The 20,602-nt window shown below is 52.6% G+C and overlaps 1 protein-coding gene across 1 annotated transcript; it reads left to right on the top strand.

Moving 5' to 3' along the window:
* The first annotated feature begins 10,345 nt into the window (after positions 1 to 10,345).
* On the top strand, positions 10,346 to 12,455 carry OLIG2 (oligodendrocyte transcription factor 2). The gene is made up of 2 exons (XM_064524288.1): positions 10,346 to 10,365; positions 10,505 to 12,455. The coding sequence occupies exon 2, from the start codon at positions 10,542 to 10,544 to the stop codon at positions 11,418 to 11,420; it is 879 nt and encodes a 292-aa protein (XP_064380358.1). The 5' UTR covers positions 10,346 to 10,365; positions 10,505 to 10,541; the 3' UTR covers positions 11,421 to 12,455.
* Positions 12,456 to 20,602: the final 8,147 nt, after the last annotated feature.

Raw genomic sequence — 20,602 nt, forward strand, 5'->3', positions numbered from 1 at the left:
AGCCCAAGAAAACCGAGAGCCGAGACAGAGAGTCAGAAAGAAAGAGGCCTCCTGGCCACAGAGAGTGAAGAACACTCCAGCAAGTAAAAAAATAGTCAAGCCAGACCCAGGGCTGTGAAGGCTGTCATGCCACAGAAATCCCTACCTTTCATTCCAGCAAAAGTATGGCTTTAATTCAGCACCTCGCAGCTACGTGTGTTTTCGGTCATGCTGGCAAGCCAGCTTTGCTCCCCTGCTAATAATCCAGGCAGAAGCCCTGCAAGAGTTTTTCAGCCAAAGAAGGGTATTTCCACAGGCAAGCGTTAGTCCTGAAATAGCTTGGCTGGCATAAAAGCCCACGATGAAATAACAGGAAAATGTATGCAGAGCACACGAGCAGTGTCTGACCTCAGCCTTTGCCACCTGGCAACATCCCAGTGAGCTGCGCAGGCCAGGTGTTGAAATGCCGAACGCCTGAAATTGCCTGTGCCTATTTGGCACATTCCCCTCACGGGCACAAGCTCCAGGGCTTCCTGTGCAACTGCGATGAAGATGGGCAAAGACGTGCGGATGCCTCCCTGCATGATGCACGGCTCCCAGGGGTGCTGCATGTCAGCCCTCACATCCTTGGCCCTTTTTCACATGTTGTAAGAGAGCCACAGAGTGGACATAAAAGTACTTTACTCCGTCTTGCAGGCCACTTGCCAAGAAGTAGTGGAACAAGAGTAAGGCCATACAGAGCTGCCTGCTCCCCTGGGGACATTTAACCTGAATAAGGTCACAGTTCTCTTCATTGAGAGACCACAAGGATGTATCCCATTCTCAGGCAACACTAGAAAGCATTTAGACTTATTTAGGGGCCAGACTCTCTTCCATGGTGCCCAGCAATAGGGCGACAGGCACCAGGCACAGACTGAAGCACAGGAAGCTCTGTCTGAACATGAGGAAAAGCTTCTTTACCGTGAGGGTGACTGAGCACTGCAGCAGGTTGCCCAGAGAGGTTGTGGAGTCTCCTTCCTTGGAGATACTCAGAAGCCACCTGGACAGGGTCCTGGGCAATGTGCTCTAGGTGACCTTGCTTGAGCAGGGGAGTTGGACTAGATGATCTCCGGAGGTGCCTTCCAACCTCAACCATTCTGTGATCCTGTGTGATTCTGCGACTTATTCAGTGTTATGATGGGAAGAAAGGAGACTGGAAATAAGAGGAGGAAGCCATGAGGGCAACCAGTAGAGACCACATCCTTGCTGGTGGAAATCAAAATTACATTCCCATACCTTTGCTTTTCTGAGAAAATGGGATTTTTCTGGATTTAGGTCTATCAGTACAGGTCAACACCTATCCATCCAAAACACAGGGATATCTTATTTCAGATTAATATTTGTTTTCACTGTAAACAGCTATGCAAGCTCTAAATCCATATAATTCATGCTCTGAGTATAAGGACCTTTCTAAAGCCAGGAGCACAGCTTACTTCATCACTGTGAACTTTCTCTCTTCTCTCTTTCTAGGCACCACTGTTGTCCTTGTTCTGTTTTTCTGCCTCTCAGAGCATCTTGTCTTTAGTCATTCCTTGTGTCTTTGTTTTCCCACAGCCCAACTTTCTACTATCTGCCAGTCTTTTACAAGGTCTACTGGTTTGTTTAAACTCTGTCATTCACCCAGATGGGGTTTTGAGTGCTTTTCATGGACAACAGGGTTGCAGCTGGAGGAAAGCTCAGAAGGGAACCTGGCATGAGAGTTTCATGCCATTTCCGCTCCCCATCTCCGGTGGGTTAAGGGGGACCTGCAAGCCCAGCGTACGCAGTGCTGGACCGAACTCAGCAGCACCCACATCCAGACTCAGGCCCACGGTTCTTGCTCTCCTGATTTTGCCTCCATTGGTTTTCAGCCTCAGCTTCCTTATGAAACAAAAGCTACACAACTGTGCTGCGTGTCCATCCCTTTCTCTCTGATGCTCACCCAAACAACTCTCGAAGCTGGGTGCTGGTTTCAGGCCCACTTGCTTTGGAGGCAGAGGTCTCAGGGAGACAGGGTGAGGTGTCCTACAGTTTTTCTGAGGGGGTCGGCAAGAGCCACCTGAGTGAGTGCTCCCATTTTGGGGAAGGCAGAGAGGCCTCAGCTCTGTGTCTGCTCCACAAGGCAGCAGACAGCGAGCATTGCTTCACTCCTTTCTGCCATTCCCCACCTCAGAAATGTATATCGCCCCCCTCTTCATCCTCTTCCCAGTCTGTTCTTCCCCAATCCCCTTCCCTCTCGATCCTCTCCCTTCGCCCAGGGAGCCGCCCCAGTGTCTCCGCCAGGACATGCGAGCCCACCCCATCAGCTGCAGGGGAGGCAGAGGAAAGCGCACCTTTACGCGGGGCACCTGCGGCAGCCAGCAAAGCACACCAGGACCTCACCTGCATCGTCGGGGGACTCACGGGGCTGGTGGGGGGTTTCATGTGGAGTTGCTAAAGCAAGCAACGTTATTTAAGGCATTTAAATCTGCACTTGCAAACATTTTCTTCAAGTGGTTCCAAAGAAACATGTGCTTTAAATCTCCCAGCGCAAATGCCCTGCTTCGAGACAGCGAGCCCCGGCGCATGTGTGAGCAGGTCGGGGCCTTCGCTCCGGCCAGACGGGCAAAGCTCCCTGGACAAACTGGTGGAAGGAGAAACGGTATGAAGAGCCCGAGGTAATAAATTCAGCATGTTATACAAAAGATCAAAACTCCTGCCAGCATGTTACTGAAAGCAAGGAATCTTTCTTCTTTTCCTTCCAGCAAATACACAAAATCTCTGCCAACTGACGAACACCTTTCTACAGCCCAGCAGATTGTGCAGGGACCCAGGAGGGTGAGTGACTTCTGCACAATGTCATTGCCCATGAGTCTACAAAAATGTTTCCTCAAAGTTTTCAGGAGGGAGTTGGGAATTCAACGGCCTCACTGGCCCATCAGCTTCTGTAAACAGTAAATCCTTGTCAGATGGTTTGTATTTCAGGACTGAGGGAGGGAGACAACACAGAAAATTCAGATTCAGAGTGTCAAAACTTGCATTTTTATATAGCCCACCTGTACCTTTTGCATTTGAGTTGATAGTAAAAATCCCGAGTTACACAGCATTTGTACAGTATTTAAATTTGTGGGTGATGCCTTGCTTTTTTTTCTTTCCTGGTGGTATACAGAATTTATCTTTCTCAGGCAAATGAACAAAAGCTCCCTCTCTGCCATGTTTCATGCTAATTCAGAATTTTATTTAAAACAGAGAGTATATGGCAACTTCTATAAAATGGGTCTTTGTTTTTCAGAAAGGGGGATCACACTTAACTTCTAGTATAGCTTCAGTTAATCCCCTTGTAGTCCCCACAAAAACAGGACGTTCTTACTCCTTTGTGGTCAACCAGGGCTTTGCCATGGACAAGACTTTGAGTCCTCCTACAAAACCTAGTACTAATGCCTAGTAGTAATGCCAGTAAAAAAGCACGTGCAAAACTCACACCATTCACTCATTTCAGTATCTTGCCTGCATTTGTGAAGCTACATCTTAAATGCACAGAAAGGTTGCTGTGCTATAAGCTAAAGGTTGTGAGAAACTCGATGTGACTGCGTTTGTCTGTTGCAGTCAGTTTTCCTTCTTTTTCTCAAAAGGAAAAAATACCAAAGGAAAAAGGTAGGAAAGAAGAAAAAGAGACAGAAACTTTGAACAACTCTGCTGCTGGAGGGTTTCCCGTGGGTGGCTGCGGCGGCGCGAGGCCAGGCCCTGCAGCCCACCTCCGCTGCCGCAGAACGCCAGCACGGGTGCATATTCATGAGTGGGAGGTGGCCTTGCCTGCGCGGCGAGAGACGCGTCCACCGAGTCGCACAAAAAGAGCAGCTATTTTCTTTTTCTTCTGACGGCAGCAGCATCCCTCCGCCGCAGCAGCATTTTAGCGCTTGAAGGGAAAGCAAGCATCACCTGTGAAGGGAGTCGTGCACCAGGGTGAGCAGCGCGGCTTTCCGGAGGGTTTTGTGGGAGGCAGCACCTTTTTCTGGTCTGAAAACTCAACAGCAAATCCCCATCTAACTCCCTTGGTGGTGCCACTGATGTCAACCAGCGGGAGCAGTTGTGGGGTAAATTCCCCAGCGACCCGCTGCAGGTTTCCCTCTTTTTACCACAGGGTATTTTGTGTTATGGGGACATGGGCTCCGCACCTTGCTGCTGCCGGTAGGACGCCCTGTGCCAGTGACGGGGGCCATCGCCACTCCCTGAAGGTGCCCAAGTACTAAATAAAAGCAAACGCTGCCTTCCCGTATTGCGTCCAGCCCCCTGGCAGTAACCCCCCAACCCTGGCTAAAAGTCTCAGCATTAAAGTTCGCACACATAAATAAATAGCTAAAAAGTGCCCGGGTAGCCAGTTAGTTCAGCAAAGTTGCAAAGAACTTATGAGAGACATATGGTTACAGCACTCTACGGAAAAATATAATTGCTGTCTTCAGGTGGCCGCATACCCTATCCTTATAATGAGTAAGATATTTAAAGTCCTGAACTGTTTATGTGACATTTCAATAAATAATGCAGAGATTTGACAACATTTCCATATTCCTCCTTTAATGTCTGAATGTCTCTGACTTAATCCAAGTTCCTTGGCATTTATTACTGTTTGTTACACTAACAAGTGAGATTATGAGAATTCTAATGAAGGCTTCCAGTGAAAAACTCTGTGATTAAAATGCCATAATAACAGTTGCATGCATTTATGTGCCTGATTATCATAATCTATTTAGCACAAGTAAACATACAAACAGAAGGAGAAAAGCAAGCACACTGACACTTCAGCTAAAGGAGAATTTAAAATGAGGGAGAAACAATGTAAATATGTAAATGTCTCTGTGTATTCTTTTTATCTTTTTTTCACATCCTTGCTTTTTTTTCCCTGTTTGCTAATGAGACATCTATGGTTCATCACATGTGGTCCCTCTTTGCTTGGCCGAGGTGCGTTTTTGGGCCATCTGCTGGGGCCACTATCCCAAACAATGCCACCCAGAAAGCAAGGGAGATATTTGCAGCAACCTTTGACATCATGGACTACAAGAGATGGTGTCGTACAGACTCCCCTCTTTGATATGTTCATTCTGAGCGCTTAGTTCAGCTGTTACTCCATTAATGCAAGTCCCAGGGTGACATGAGCACGCTACGGCCCCCCAAAACTCTCAGCATATTGAAGAGAAATCCTGCCAAGTTTCTACCGTAGACTTTTGCTACCAAGCCATTATTAATCTTCCCCCCCCCACCCCTTCGTTAGAGAACAGATTGGCTGAGAACTTCCCGATCCCAACAGTCAAGTTGCTTCAGTAACTTTACAAGTGAAATGCCCCCAGTGAGCAAGCCGTTCAGCATTATTCGCACAGTTGTTGCTACTATATGAAAGGCTGCTATATGTAGAAACAGCCACACAACCCATTCTGAAAAGCAGACACCTTGGTATGGGGATTATTTCCATTAAAACCATCAAAAATCAACAAAATACTCAGTGAGGCAAATATGTTAAGCTAATAGCATAGTCCTTATCAGGATTTTTAAAGCAGTTTTTTCTTGAGTCTGGGGGGCAATTTGAAGATGTTCTTGGGACAGGACAAAGGAATAATCTGAGGAACACTCTGCTTCCGGTGGGTGTTCATATAAAAAGCAAAATAGGACCACAGTTTTCCTGTTCCATTAATTGCTAACACTCAGCCAGATCCCTCTCATGCGTAAGGAGCTCTCAGTTAAAATAAAGACATCAAAATGGAAAAGATACTAAGTGTAATATGTGATGACCGCATATGGACAAAAGGTGATATGCAAAAAAAAAAAAAAAAGAGAGAGAGTCCTGAGATGCTGCCCAGGAAACTCAAAAGTAGAACTAATTCTTTATGCTGTATTATATGGGATTTGCCTGCAAAAATCAGAGTGACATATGATTTTCTAGGCTAAATTCAGTCTTCATAAGGACAGTCCGTTTTTTGCAGAGAAGATACAACCAGTCGTGCCAGGACTTTCTCTGGCCCTCAGTCTATGACATATCTATTTCCTTTTCACCTTCAGGCCGCTGCTGCTCAGACCAGGCAATGAAGAGAATTTCAGACCAGACCACTGGATGAAACGTGTGGGTGGTTTTCGAATCCGGTTGATGCTGAAGTTTGTTGGAGCAGAGCGAAGCCTCCTCTGAGGGCCTGAGGGAATCATCCTTCTCATGAGCTAGGAAACTGAGTGCGGCTGGGCAAATTGTATTATATATTGCTAACTTCAACTCTAACTCCATTTCCTTGCCTCCATCTGTTCAGATGATGATTTTAACGGCTGCTTTGATTTGTTTCTCTCGTGCGTTCCCACAGCTCTTCCTCTGCAATGGCAGCTCACTTTTATAGGAATTGTGCATGAGGAACAGCATCAAGTCCAGCAGGAGCTGAAGAAAACTTTTTTTCTCCTCTGTAACAATTAGATAGCCTAGACTTGACCATCTAAACAAGACAGGACAGGAGGTTTTCACCTGTGGGTCCTGGAGGAAAACCGTCATGAGCAACACATGGCTGCCTAGTGAGGTGACATTTCTGCAGAGGTCTCACTCCTCCACAGACTAGAAATAATTCAAAATCCACACTTGAAAAGATGTTGCACAGATATTTCTTCACTCAGTACTGGTGTAAAAGGAGTGTCGGTGTGACCTCAACCCTGAAAAGAGCCTGCCTGTCACCCCACTGCTTCCAGCGGGGCCTCCAGCGTGCCTCCGTGCATCGTACCCCACACTGCGTTTTCTAGGCATTTCTGCCTTTTTCTCCTAATTTGCCAATAGGAGATCATATCACCGGTATGAAGTGAAATTACTGATACCATTTAGCAATTGTTCATCAAAAAGAAATAGCTATTGCATTGTTCCATTAACTTTAGGGACCGCCTTTCTTTAAGGCAATAAGGTGGCGGTATGGACTTACCAGTGCATCTTTAGAGTTTTTCCTCCAGCAGTGTATTAAATGAAATGATACTGTATCTTGTAAAAAAATATAGCATCTTACCTTAAGCATAATGAACAATATTCGGGATGCTTATATATCTTACACTTGCACTGCAGAGTTAAATGGATTCCAGACTAGGTTTTTTGGGTAACATTTTAAGGTCGGGAAAAGTCAGTCCCCATTAATCTCACTGATGTTCATTGTCCTGTTCAAGTAAATGGCCATATTTGAGGGGAGGGATGACTGAGCCTGAAGGATGTACAGAATCTAGCCTGGCTTTTCGGTGAAACTGAGGTAGCAATCTAATTATTTTGTCGCAGATGTCAGCAGGCTCATAAGTGACAAAGGTTTATAAATAAAGGTTTCTTCCTGCTAAATAAAAATAGGCAATGGCCTGTTTCCAGTATATTTTTAATCCTGAAAATATCAGAAACATCAGCTCTGGTATTTCTGAGCTTTCCTCCTGGCTGACTTCTGTGAGGATTAGGAGCTTTTCCAGTCTCTGACTGAATGGGAAGACATGCTGAGTTTTTGGCAAGGAGCATTTGTCTAAAAAATTGCAGTTGAACAAGTGTTAACAAAAACAAATCTAGCACTAAAAAAAAAAAAAAAAAAAAAAAAAGCCCCAACAGCATAAAAATGACTCCCCCACCCAATGGACTCAGGTCCCTCTCTCTGAGATCACAGATACCAAATCTGTTAGTTTGGCAGGTGGAAAAGCATCAAAGTCCATAGGCTGGACTTCAGTTGAAAGTACAGAAGAACAGCAGAAAATACATTTGGGGAAAAAGAAATGCTTTTGATTCAGACATATCCAAAAAGAAAAAAAGATGAGACCAAACCTGGACTTTAGAGAAGTTGCCCTGTAACTGTAATTCCTGCACTGAGACTCACCTCATACCTTTAACCAGCGGGCAGAGAGTGTGCATGCAACCCTCTCCTCCTCACGTCCTCCGTGTTGGGACTTGGGGTCCTGCAGTGTTCACATGGGGGACGGCTGTGGCCCCAGAGGACTCCCCGAAGGTCATACCGCCAACTGGAAAGTTTGAAAGGCACCTCTGGAGCTGCAAGGTCTAATTTCTAGTGCACAGCTCTGCTAACAGATGGGAGGCAGGCCACAGTAAAGATCAGGCCTTACAGCTTCAGAGGCATCATTAAAACCTTTTTCTGTTGCCAGCCCTAACAAAACAGCCGTCACATATAAGCTCCTCTTCCTTTGGATACCTCAGGTTCCTCGCAGCAGGATAAGGGTAGTTGCAGTGGACCTGTGAGGTATCCATTACGGAATGGCCATGGCCCACGGGCTGGGGGGAATGTATGCAGTATCAATCCCAAACAACAACCTAATGACATTCCCAGTGATTTTCAACATGAAAGCAACAGTCTGGTTTTTATTAAGTTATCACTTCATCATGTTCCCTGATTGCCTTCATTCACGCCTTAGTTGCCTACAATCACGATTTTTAAGAAGATAATACATATTCATAGGCAATAAAATAGGTTCCGCTCCACATTTTATTGTCAAAAGCGAGCTGGGGGTGAAGGGCTCCTCCGGGAGCCCCCCGCGGCTGCCTTCCCGGGATCACGCCAGCCGGAGGCAGTCTGCAACAGCAAGCCCAAATGAGCCGAGGGAGCAATGTGACATTTCATTTGACATCTCACAGCGGAGATCACCCCCCCTCCCCGCTTCCTCCTTGCAGCCCCCCCGTCCAGGGCAGCGGGGAAACACCCCCTCGTTACCACCGCCCTGCAGCCTCCCCCCAGCCCCGGCTGCGCTCCGCAGCAGCGCCAGCCCCGCGCAAGCGCCCGCGCCGCGGAGCCCCGGCGGTTGCAGGAGAGACGGGGGCCACTGCCAGAGGTGGGGGTGATCGCCGGAGAAATCGCTTGCTCCGTCGGGGACATAGACCGGTCTTCTCCTCGGCGGCGTAGACGGGGAGAGGGGGATTGCCCTTCTCTCTGAACGTGGGAAAAGGAGAAAAGGGAAAAAAAGGAAAAAAAGGGGGGGGGGGAAGGAAAAGGAAAAAAAGCGGGAAAAGGAAAGAAGGAAAAGGGTCCCCACCGTGGGGTGTGGGCCCGGAGGGACCTGCCCCGTCCCAGCCTTTTAGTAAGAAGAATTACCCCGGCCCTCCGAGGCGGCAGGGAGGAGGGGTGCCGGCGCCTTCCTCCGCCTCGGCCCTGGGCGCGGAGCGGCCGCCGCCCGCCGCCTCGCCGGGAGCCGAGACCCCCGGCTGCCGCCCCTAATTAGCGGTGCCCGCCGCGGCCCCGTTTCATGCGCCTCTCACAATGCGCCGCACGGAGCGGTCAGTCAAAAGGCAGAGGCAGGCTTCTCGCTGCCGATTCAGGACTTTCTGGCGCTGAAATGCAAAGTTTGCACAGCCCTCCGGCCTCCTCCCTCGCTTCTCACCTCCAGGGCTCAGCCCAAGCCCCCCTCCCGTTTGCTTTTCCCTCCCCCCGCCCGGGGTTTCCTCCCCGCCCCACAAGCAAGCGCTGAAACCGGCCCGCAGCCCCCCGCAGCCGGAGGGGGGTCGGGGACACCCGGGGCCGGGCCGGTCCTCGCGGCGGTGCCGGCTGTCGCTCGCCCAGATTTTCCTAATTGACCTGTGACGGATCATCCCCGCAACCGTTGGGAAACACATTTCCACGCTTCACTTCTTAACGTTTTAAATACATATTTAACGGATGGTTGAGGCTGGCCGAGCCAGCTGGGAAACACACGGGTGTAAAAATAATGCAACAAAAGGCGAAGGGGCCGGCGGGGATTTACCCCCGGGGGGGGGGGGGGGGGGGAAGCCGGTGAACGGCGGCTCGCAGGGAGCTGGGTGGGGTTTCCCGAGGTAATTATTTTTTGGGGGGTGGGGGGCGTCTTTTTTTTCTTTCTCTCCCCTCTTCTGCTGCGTGGGGGTGTCGCTCCGGCTGGCTGCCTCACTTCTTGCTGTTGCGGGGGGGAAAGTGCCCCGAACTTGCGGCGCCCTCCACCGTGGTGCCGGGGCGGGGAGGGGGGTCCGCTGCTCCGCGGGGCGGCTAAACCCCCTTTTTTTCTTTCTTTCCTCCCCGCGCCCCCTTTGCGGCACCGACCGCGGAGGAAAGGCACGAAAACGACTCCGGCGGCCCGACGTGGCGGCCGCCCCGGTGTCCCCCGACAGCTGCCGGCGGCGCTGTCATTGTCGCGCTTTATCGCCGGTGCCACCAAGTCCCGCCCCGCCGGGGCTCCCCGCCGCCCCCGCCCGCGCCCCCGGGCCGGACCGGCCCCGCTGACATCAGCCGCCCCCCCGCGCCGCCGCCGCCGCCGCCGATTGGCGCAGCCGCCGCTCCCGCCGGCGGCCCCGGCCCTCGGCGCCGCCGCTATAAAGGCTCCGCGGCGGCGGCGCAAGGTGCGCGCTGCTGCCGTGCTCGCCCGCCGCGGCGCGCCGCTCCCCACGGCCGCCCGCGCACGGTGAGTGCCGCCGCACCGGGACGGACGGACGGGGCGGGCGGGCCGGGGCGGGCGCGGAGGCCGCTGGCCCGGGAGGCGGCGGGGGCGCCCCGCGGGTGTCCGCGGGCGCTGACTGGCCGCCGCGCTCTTTCCCCCGCAGGCAGCCCGCTGCGCGCCGCGGTGCCGCCCGCCGGGCCATGGACTCGGACGCCAGCCTGGTCTCCAGCCGCCCGTCGTCGCCGGAGCCCGATGACCTCTTCCTGGCGGCCCGGGGTAAAGGCAGCGGCGGCGCTTTCACGGGCGGCGCCGTGTCCAGCTCCACGCAGAGCGACTCGCCGCCGGAGCTGAGCGCCGAGCTGCGCAGCGCCATGAGCGCCGCGGGGGTGGTGGTGGTGGACAAGCTGGGCTTCAAGTCCTCGTCGTCGTCGTCGTCGTCCTCCTCCTCCTCCTCCTCCAAGAAGGACAAGAAGCAGATGACGGAGCCGGAGCTGCAGCAGCTGCGGCTGAAGATCAACAGCCGGGAGCGCAAGCGCATGCACGACCTCAACATCGCCATGGACGGGCTGCGAGAGGTGATGCCCTACGCGCACGGGCCGTCGGTGCGCAAGCTCTCCAAGATCGCCACGCTGCTGCTGGCGCGCAACTACATCCTCATGCTCACCAACTCCCTGGAGGAGATGAAGCGCCTCGTCAGCGAGATCTACGGCGGGCACCACGCCGGCTTCCACCCCGCCGCCTGCCCCGCCGGCATGGGCGCCCACTCGGCGCCGCTGCCCGGCCACCCGGCCCACCCCGCCTCGCACCCCGTGCACCACCCCATCCTGCCGCCCGCCGCCGTCTCCAGCGCCTCCCTGCCCGGCTCCGGCCTCTCGGCCGTCAGCTCCATCCGGCCCCCGCACGGGCTCCTCAAGTCGCCCTCGGCCGCCGCCGCCGCCGCCCCGCTGGGCAGCGGCTTCCAGCACTGGGGGGGGATGCCGTGCCCCTGCAGCATGTGCCAGGTCTCGGCGCCGCCGCACCACCACGTCTCCGGCATGGGCGCCGCCAGCCTGCCCAGACTGGCCACCGACACCAAATGAGCCCGCCGCGGCGCCGCCGGCACTGCGGACGGGCCCCCGGCCGCCCTCCTCCTCCTCCTCCTCCTCCTCCTCCGCCGCCGCCGGCGCGGACGGTGCCCGCGGCGCGCCAGGAGGGGAGGGGAGAGGAGAGGAGAGGAGAGGAGCTCCGGCAGCAGCAAGCGCCCGCGCGTCTTTCCCCCCTACTCCCCTCCTCTCTTTTCTTTTCCCCGCTGACCTCGCTAGGAGGTGAGGTTCCTCCAGGCTCTTCCCAAACGGAGGAACCGGACCTGCAGCGGGGGCTCGCCGGCCGGTCGGGCTGGCCGGTTCGTGTCCACCCCCCCCCCACACACACACCCCGCGCCGCCGCGTTTCTGCCCGCGGAGCCCTTCGGGCCGCGTCTGGGCCGCAGCCCGGCGCGGCGAGTCCCGCGGCTGGGCACCCGGCTGCCGCCCTTGGGACTCGCGGAACCGGCCAGAAGTAGGGCTTTTGGTGGAAATGTAGCCTGAAAAGTTGTGGGTTTTCTCCCCCCCCCCCCCCCCCCGCCTTTACCCTCCTTCTCTCCACTCCGTTTTTCGGTTTTGTTTCTCTTTCGGGATTTGTAAATACACCGTTCAATGATAACGCCAGTCCGCTCTGCCTGAGATTCCCCTTCGTGCACTTGTACTGTGTAAGCCTTATGAGTGAACCACGGTTTAGTTTGGGTTGATTTCGTTGAATTGTTGTTGGGTTTTTTATTTTCTGTTTTTTGGTCCTTTTTTTAAGTGTATAACACATCCTCCGTTCCTGCCACCCTTAACAAAGTTTCGAACTCTTTAATGCTCTTTCTGTGTAGGAACTTTCACACTGTTTGTGTTGCAATACTGAGAACTTGGGCTTGTTTCTGAAATAACAACTTTTCTTATCACTGCCCCTTGCAGAGATTTTATCATCTGTTTATTTTTGTAAAAAAAAGAAAAAAGAAAAAAGTTGCTAAATAATATTTATTACTTGTTTGGTTGCAAAAGAAAAGTGATCCACTGTTGAGATTTTAAATAAAAAAAAAACATTTTAAATAAATTGCTTTTTCCTATTCGTTTATGTTTTGAGACAAGTCGGGAGGATGAAGCGGTTACTGTTAGCAGCATTAATCCGTTATCGCGGCAAGGTAAAATGTGCTGTGGAATTACCAGGGAAAAGTGGAAGTGGACTGGAGCGTTTTAGGTCGATACTTGCCCTTTCTCTAAGTTTTTTATTTGTTTGTTTGTTTTGCGTGTGAATCGAAACGATGCTTTCTCGTTTATTCCTTGCGGAGTAATGGTGACAAGGAAACAAACGAATGTTACTGGGCTCCAAATTTCAGGCTTTTGTCGGCAGAATCCAGCACTTGTCGGGAATCAAATATTGTTTTTTAGGAGCGGAAACATTAAACTTCGCAATGTGTCGTTTGCTCGTTGTAAATGTTTCGCGCACTTGACCATCAACCAAAATCAACCAACCAAAAACCCACGGAAAAGAAAATTATTTGGGGGCAGTCTTTTTTTTTTTCCTCTCCTTCCTGAAGTTGATAATCTCTCTCGCCCGTGTGTATTTTAGCCGTCCTGCACGGAGATATCTGGGCAGTGCGGTGCGCGGCAGCCCGCATTTCATCCCCTCGCGTTTGCAGACCGCAAGCAAAGAGGCGCCTGAACGCGCGGCCAGCGCGGCACGGAGCGGCTTGCGCTCTCCCCTTTTTTTTCTTGGAGGAGAAAGAGGACGACGGCGACGGACCCCGCGTTGCGGAGGAGCAGGGGGCCGGCAGAGCGCGGCGGCCGCTGGGGCAGCGGGGGCTCCCCGGGCGCGGTTCCCACGGTCCCGCCGCCGCCTCCGCCGGGGGCCGCCGCCGCGCTGCGCCTGGGCGGAACACCGGAGAGCACGTTTTGTTTTGTTTGCTTTGGTTTGGTTTGGTTTTGTCTTGTTTGGTTTTGTTTTGTTTCGTTTCGTTTCGTTTTGTTTTGTTTCGTTTCCCCCCAAGCAAATCTTTATACCTACACGCGTACACAGGCGTGTGCAAATAAAATAATACATGCCGAAAGAGCGGGCACGGAGCGGGGTTGTGCGCACAGACCTCGGCGTGTCTTTCGGCGAATCCGGTCCCCGGGGACTTTTTCTGCGGCTGAAGCGGCGCCACAGCCGGGGCAGACCGGGGTCCCCGCGGGGTTTGGCTCGGGCCCGCGGCCCCGGGCAGGGCTCGGTCAGTGCCTCCCCCGCCCCGGGGGGTGACAAATCCCCGCTCCCTTCTGCAGAGACACGGCTCAGCCCCTCGAAAGATGCGCGACTTCCCAGCCACGCCGGGCCCCTGCCCCGGCCCCTCCATTGGCAGGTTTCCGTCCTGACCACGGGCTGGGACCGTGGCCCGCCTCGGCCGCACGGGCACGGCTCGGCCCCCCCCCTTCGGCGGAGCAGCTTCCCCAATTAGCCCGGCCCCGGCGAGGGAGCTCTGCTGCGGGAGCAGGGCCGGAGCAGGTGAGCATTAGCGGGAGCATCATTAGGAGCTGTTCTTTGTCGCTATTAAAGGCAATAATTAGCGCCCTGGCAGATGCAAAAGTCGGCAGTGGCCAGAAGCTGGTAAATCCTGCTCGTCTGCCTGCCCGGTCGCGCTCTCCCACCCAGAGGGCCTTTTCCCATTGCTCACAGGTGGCCCCGGCAGCATCGACGGGCAGCACCAACTGGGCGCTCCGGCGCCCTGGCCCCTCTGCACGGGCATTTCGGCCCCGGCGGGGTGCGGGCACCCGCCCTGCAGCCCCGGGGGCCGTTTCCATCCTTAAAAAGCAACAAGGGCCCCCAACTGCCGAGGGGGCAGATGGTGCCCCGGGACCAGGTCTGTGGGTCCGCCCCCCCCCCCCCCCCACGACAGCTGGGCAGCCCCGGTGCTGGTGCCAGCCGCTCCGGCGGCCCAAACTGCCGGCTGCACTGCCCCAGCCCAGCCTCCTGGGCTACCTGCAAATGAAATTAGCCACTTTGCCGGGCCCCCGGTGCCCTGCCGCTTGCCTTGCTGCCCATATGCTCCCCTGCGCAAGCGCCCCGCAGGGCCGCCCTGATTGCATTGCCCGCAGATTAAGCCGCAGCTCCCAACATATAGGGTTACGGCAAGGGGGAAGAGCCCATATGCTCGGCACCCCCCGAAGCGGGGGTCAGCCTGCCCGCACGGTGCTCCTGGTCCCCGTCCCCTGGTGCGCAGGGTCCCTGCTGCCCCTCGGCAGGCTGAGCGTGAGCCTGTCCCCAGGATCAGCCGCATGGCTGGGCCTGGCGGGGGACTGGCATTGGAGCACCCCCTTCCCGCAGGGCACCCCGAGGGGTGATAGCCCCCTGCAGCCCCAGCCAGGGAGGTCCCGCGTGGTGGCCTCTTTCACACAGGTCTTTTCCCCAGATTGGCGCAGTTTTGTCCCGTTTTCCGCGGCAGCTGGGCAGACCCCTCTGCTCACAGCCCTCCTGCTTTTCCAGGCTGTCTCCAGATCTATCTCGACTCGTCCCAACACAAGAAGGGAGCCCGAGCCCAGACCACCCGGCCCAGAGGGTCCCCGCTGCCAGCCCCGCTCACGCCTGTGCTTCCCCCTTCCTCTTGCCCCCTTTCCCCTTCCCTTTCCCCCTTTTCCCTGCCCCCTTCCCCTCCCCTCCTCACTGGCTGCCCCAGGCAGAACACAGAAAGAGGAGAGAGGCACAGCCAGAGGCTGGCAATTTTGGGCAGGAATCCCAGAGCTTTGGGGAAGCCCAGAGGAAGGGAAAGGTTAGCGATGTCAGGACACCCAGGCATCTCCTCCACCTTTATCCCCCCTCGATGCTCTTGTCTCTTTTTTTCACAGGTGATCTCTGCAGTCTCTGCCTAGCAAATTTTGACCCAGGCAGTCCAAAGTCTGCTGCAAAAAACTGAAGGGCAGGATGAGGGGGGGATGTTCCCACCAGGCCTGCAACTCCTGCGAGGGGTTCGTGTCTTTTCAGCAGGCAGGTACCAAGGCGCTGGCTCTGCTTTTTGTGGATTTGGGAGGTGCTTTGGGATAGGACCCTTCAGAGCTCCCTGAGTGGGTCTGCAGATTCGTTTCCTTTTCATCTAAATGAACATTTTCAGTGAGTATCCAAATACCCTTCGACAGCTTTTCACACACCAGTCTCTCACAGAAAGCTGCCCTTCCTTCTTTTCCCCAGACCTCTCCTTTCTAATACGAACCAGGGCTTGCTGCGAGCAGGGGAAACCGTGGTTACGTGAGAGCACAAGCACAGATCACACGTTTAGTTACACCTACAAGCTGGAGACAGAAATTCCCAAATTTCTCCTTTTGAAAGCTTCAGCATGCTGATATTTGGGGGCAAAACTCCCTTGGGAAGTCATTGCTACCTTCCTGTGCCAGAGTCAGGGCCCTGGAGGTGGCACATGATAACCGGGACACTGTACAATGAAAGGCAGAGACGCGATGCAGTTGCCCTTGCTGCCCAGGGGCCAGGACTTGATTTTACACTTTCACAGGTGAGGCACAGCCATCCTGACACTGTATTCTACACTCTGCGACCCACCTGCGCCCTCCCTTCATACACCCACAGAGGGGAAGGTGCACAGAGAGCAGCAGGTGCTCGTCCTCTTGGGCACACACCAACGCGACCGGAGCCATCTCTGTGCAAACAGCCCTCGGTAAGGCCATCAGGCCAGCAGCTCTTGCAAGGTGTTGCAAGAAGTTTCTCAGTGCTGCATTGCTCACATTTCCCCGTGTCTGTCTCTATGTGGGATGGGGACCTCAGGCCCCCTGACTTGATGTTATTCTGATTATTTTTGCATACTCAGGTCTCAAAGTTGAGGGCCAAATTTTTGAAAGATTTATGAGTATCTCCATGTGACAATTTTCTCCTGAGTCATCAAAGTGCTCGGCACCCACAGCCGAACTCTATGTTTCTGAGAACCTGATTGCCTAGGCAGGCATCAAGATGGGAAGGGAGGTGTTCTGAAAGCCCGGCTCCAGCCACGACAGCTGGCCCCTTCTAAGCTCCCAGCCCAGGTGAATGCACGTCAAAAATATGCATTGTGCGCATTTCAGCCTTCCAAGCCTCCAGGATCACCATGTCAGGGAAACTGAATTTCCAGATACATACATTTAGTTAACGATATATTAATATTTCTGCTAATACTTATTAAGGGAAGGCAGTAAATACAATGATGGGAATGGGTCTAGGAGAGCACACAGCTCCACCTTCGCAAAATAGCATGAGGTACTTGCTGGTTCAGCCTACAAAAGGCCAAACGTGCTCTCATGTCTCTGCTCTCAATGCTTGTGTGGTGCTTCTGAAGACAACAGAGGTTTTGCACTGATTTCAGCGGCAACATGACTGGATCCAAACGTTTTCTGCAAACTCCCAGTTCATCCGCTTGAGAAAAGGAGTGAAAGAGGTGAATGTGCAATCTGTTCCCCACACACATGGCCCAAATAACCCTGGGGGTGCTCGAACGTCGCAGGAGTTACAAACAACACAAAGTTACACACAGGGTCGAGATCCTCCAAAAGCACAGTGCTTACCCCAAGCCTTTTACGCTATAAGATGGATGTAAATGCAAAATAGTGTTTCCCTTTTTCATTCAACCCTATTCTTGGGATTATCTTTAGAAGTTTTGTTCTGCCATTTATCTTCACTTGTTGGAGATGTCTTGACAAGCTCCTGAGAATTAATTTCCCATCAGCTTTTTGCCTTCTCTTCTTGAACTGGCAGGTCAGATCTCACCATATGCATTAGAAGAGGTTATCTGGATGGGCCACCCTGCTCCATTGTCCCTTCTTATGCGTGTCCCTGTCCCAGCAGGGAACTAGTGTCATGCACATGGAGAGACCGCTACGGGAATCCAACTCTTCTTCCAGGCAGCCCTCAACTCCCTGGCTGTCATCAATCATTGTATCCTGCTGCCAAAACCAATACAATTGGATCAGGCCCAATACACAGGGTGTTTCCTGAAAGTCAGAAGTGTGCCTTTTAGTTTAATATATTCCCAATGTTGATCCTATTAGCAGGAAAAATCAATCAATCACTGTCACCAAACATCACCAGACTACAGATTGATCACAGTGTCAGGATTGTTGGAGAATTCTGCAGATGCAGAAGGCATTTGTTAAATGCTATTTTCAGTAAGACATATACATATATGTATAAGACACACAGATTTATACATGTCTCTGTCTGCTTAAAAAAAGAGAAAAAAAACCCCACTTTTCCCCCCCTTTTTTTTACAAAAGCAGCCACAGTTCTACTCACTTCTATAGTAAAAATCCTTTTAACCAGGAGATTAGCAGCGTTTCAGGGTGGGGGCTTGTTTTGTCCTTCCTGAGAGAGGCAAGCAGAATTTGGTTTGCTGTCTAAGGGAGCAGAGTAAGGAGATGTAGGACATGTATTACAGGGACAGAAATGCTACAGACTGCAATTAGGGCAGCAAAATGTATCGCAGTGTGCTGCAGGAGCGAGAACAAATCAAGGTGCTCACTCAATTACTCCCTTTCGAGGTTTACACTTCACTTGGAGTTATGCTGAATTTTCTACAAAGTTTCACCCTCTACCCTCTCCGCTCCTTTCTTTTGGCATTGTCAGAAATAACTCTTTTACCCTGCCAAAATGACACAGAAAGGAGATTTCCTCCATGACAGGCGTGTTGGGACTGCAGGGAGTTGGCACCACGGGAAGAGCTGACAAAGCCCAGGAGAGCTTGGCCATCCCAGGGGAGCCAGCATGGGCAGAAGCCATCGCTTTTCCTCATCGGCCTCAGCTCCTGGGCAATACCCAAACGCAGGAGAGCTCCCGAGCTGCTGCGGAGCTGCAGCTACCGCCGCCCCTCTGCCCCGAGCGCACAGGGACGTTGCCCTGAGCAGAGGGGACCCCGGCATAGAGGCCGTGTGAGCCTCGAACATGGGTCCTCTGAATGCCAGCCCCGCTTCAAAGTGTCTGAAAACAGCACCATGCATATATATAAATATATATATATATAAAATAGCCCAGGTAATGCAGCCTGTGTCAAGCTGTGCCACCTGCCAGGGCCCGGTGCGACCTGGGGACCTCCCTCGAAAGCATCTCCAGCACACAGCTGGCAGGAGCAGGCCCCAGCTTCCTTATCTCACTCAGGAAGGGTTTAGCCAGAGTCAGGTTAAAGAAGGGGCAAGGGATATTTTTCCTGGCTCTCGTTAATGCTGAAGGTGGAGGGGGAAGCGAGGGAATGTCATGGAGCAAGCACATGTCCGTCACACGTTGCCTGCACGCCGGGAATGGCCCCCGCGCCGCCTAAGTGAGGCATGGGGATGGCCTGCGGGCAACACCCCCATCAGACACGGTCACAGGAAAACCTGTGCACACACCAAGACTGGCTCCCCAGGTGTTGCGGCACTGTCCTTTCGGGCATACCTCATCGTCTGGCATCATCAGCGCAGAAGCGGCAGATAGCCCCTGCGGCCATCCAGCTTTAGGGTGACTTTCTGCTGCCTGCAAAAAATGCAAAAAGCTAGTAAGGAAAAGAGGAGATGGGGGAAGGGCAAACACGAGTCCCTGGCGTATGTGTCCTGCAGAACAGATCCCCCCTGCCGCGGTGGGGCTCTGAAGAGCTGGATTTACTTGAGACGACACAGCAAATACACGGTTAAGATTTCATTTCTTCTTCCAAGCCTATTGGGGAAAAAATGTTCAGCAGCTTCATTAACAAACCCATCCCTAATCCTAACCATACAAACCAATGCTTCTGAAAAACGAAATGATATTAGCTGAAATCCACTCAGTCTTGCAGAGTCTGTTAGTAAATGAACTTTTAATGTATTGAAAACATATTCATTATAATGTATAAAGAGGCAATTTTCATTTTGTTTGTGTTCTTAAGAGTGTGACAGCATCTTGTTTGCGACTGCCCCTGGGTATAAGCTATCATTGTGTAACTTAATTAGATATTCTACATGCTAGTGTGAGGGACATATGTCTATTCACTATAACAAACATCAAGAGTCTGCCACATGCTTTAATGTTTCTGCTATTTTGAAATAAAGGCAGAGCAAGTGCAAGCTCTCCCAAGGACCTGTGGCCCCAAACAGCTTGAACACAACCCGCCAGCATTCACTGATTGGTTACAGTTTATTAACAGCCTATAAACTTCTCATCTGCTCATGGGCACTTGTTAGGGTTGTCACCTGCAACTGCCAAAAGCAGCACAATTGCTTTGCAGACACAAATCTGTATTTTCTTAGACGCTGGGTTTGCTCCCTTTCCCCTTCCTGGCTCCAGCAACGTTTACTTTAAACAAGGTTGTTTGAAGGTGACCCCCCCCCCCCAAAAAAAAGACACTGCTGAAAGCTCAGGCAAGCAGTAGCTGAAGAGCTGCCACAGTACTGCTGCTTTCTTTCAGCTCACAAACCCAGAGTGAGACAACGATGTGTTCAGATTCCCAAATCCCGACCTCACAAACACTGACTAACTTGTGTCTCATGTTACTTGTACTCAGCCCCTGCCTCTTGCCCATGTTTTCCCTCATCAAAGCCAAAGCACTAGTTTGGTAAAATTAGGGGATTTAAGAAGATGAGAAGGGCTGACAGAGTGAGATGAGCGAGTCCAGGATCTCTGATAAGAGGCAGCAGTGGAGATACAGAGACAGGATATAAGAACAGAGCATGGAGAGAGTAATATTTCTTCATCTGAACTTCTGGACATCTGCAGATACAGGAAATACTTAAGGAAAAATAGTCTTCACCTTCATTGTATGGTCCACATGGACCAACCGCACCAATGAACCCAGGAAGGACGTCCAATTTGGCTACGAGCCTGCAAAAATCCAGCCCTATCTTTACCTTCAAGTAGCACAGGAGCTTCATCTTCTATGGCCCTACTTGTAGGGTGGTTCATTTGAAAGCAGATCATGTCAAGCCCTTCTGATCAGGCCTTTACATCAGACCAGAACAAGCCCTTAGCAACTCAGAGGTGCCTGGGGAGGAGTATCAGCCCCCCGACCACTCAGGGTAACCAAGCACAGATGCCTGGTTGGGGAAACTAGGTGGGATAGTTGGTGGGAATTAATGACCTCTCACCCACAGCAGAGATTAATAGTCCAGAAGCAAAAGTTTAGAGCAGGTCGAAATGACAACAACAAAAAAGTGTGCATTTTTCTCAGAAATTTCTGCTGTTTCAGTGCACCCTATCAGTGTAGTATTTGGTTTCCCTTTGGTCCCATAGCTGATACACCTCCCTCAAGG

The sequence above is a fragment of the Dromaius novaehollandiae genome, chromosome 1 (assembly GCF_036370855.1).
Source record: "Dromaius novaehollandiae isolate bDroNov1 chromosome 1, bDroNov1.hap1, whole genome shotgun sequence".
Classification (NCBI taxonomy): domain Eukaryota; kingdom Metazoa; phylum Chordata; class Aves; order Casuariiformes; family Dromaiidae; genus Dromaius; species Dromaius novaehollandiae.

What these genes read in the sequence shown, in the direction of transcription:
- OLIG2 (XM_064524288.1), top strand. Translation starts at nt 10,542, where the DNA reads ATGGACTCGGACGCCAGCCTGGTCTCCAGCCGCCCGTCGTCGCCGGAG.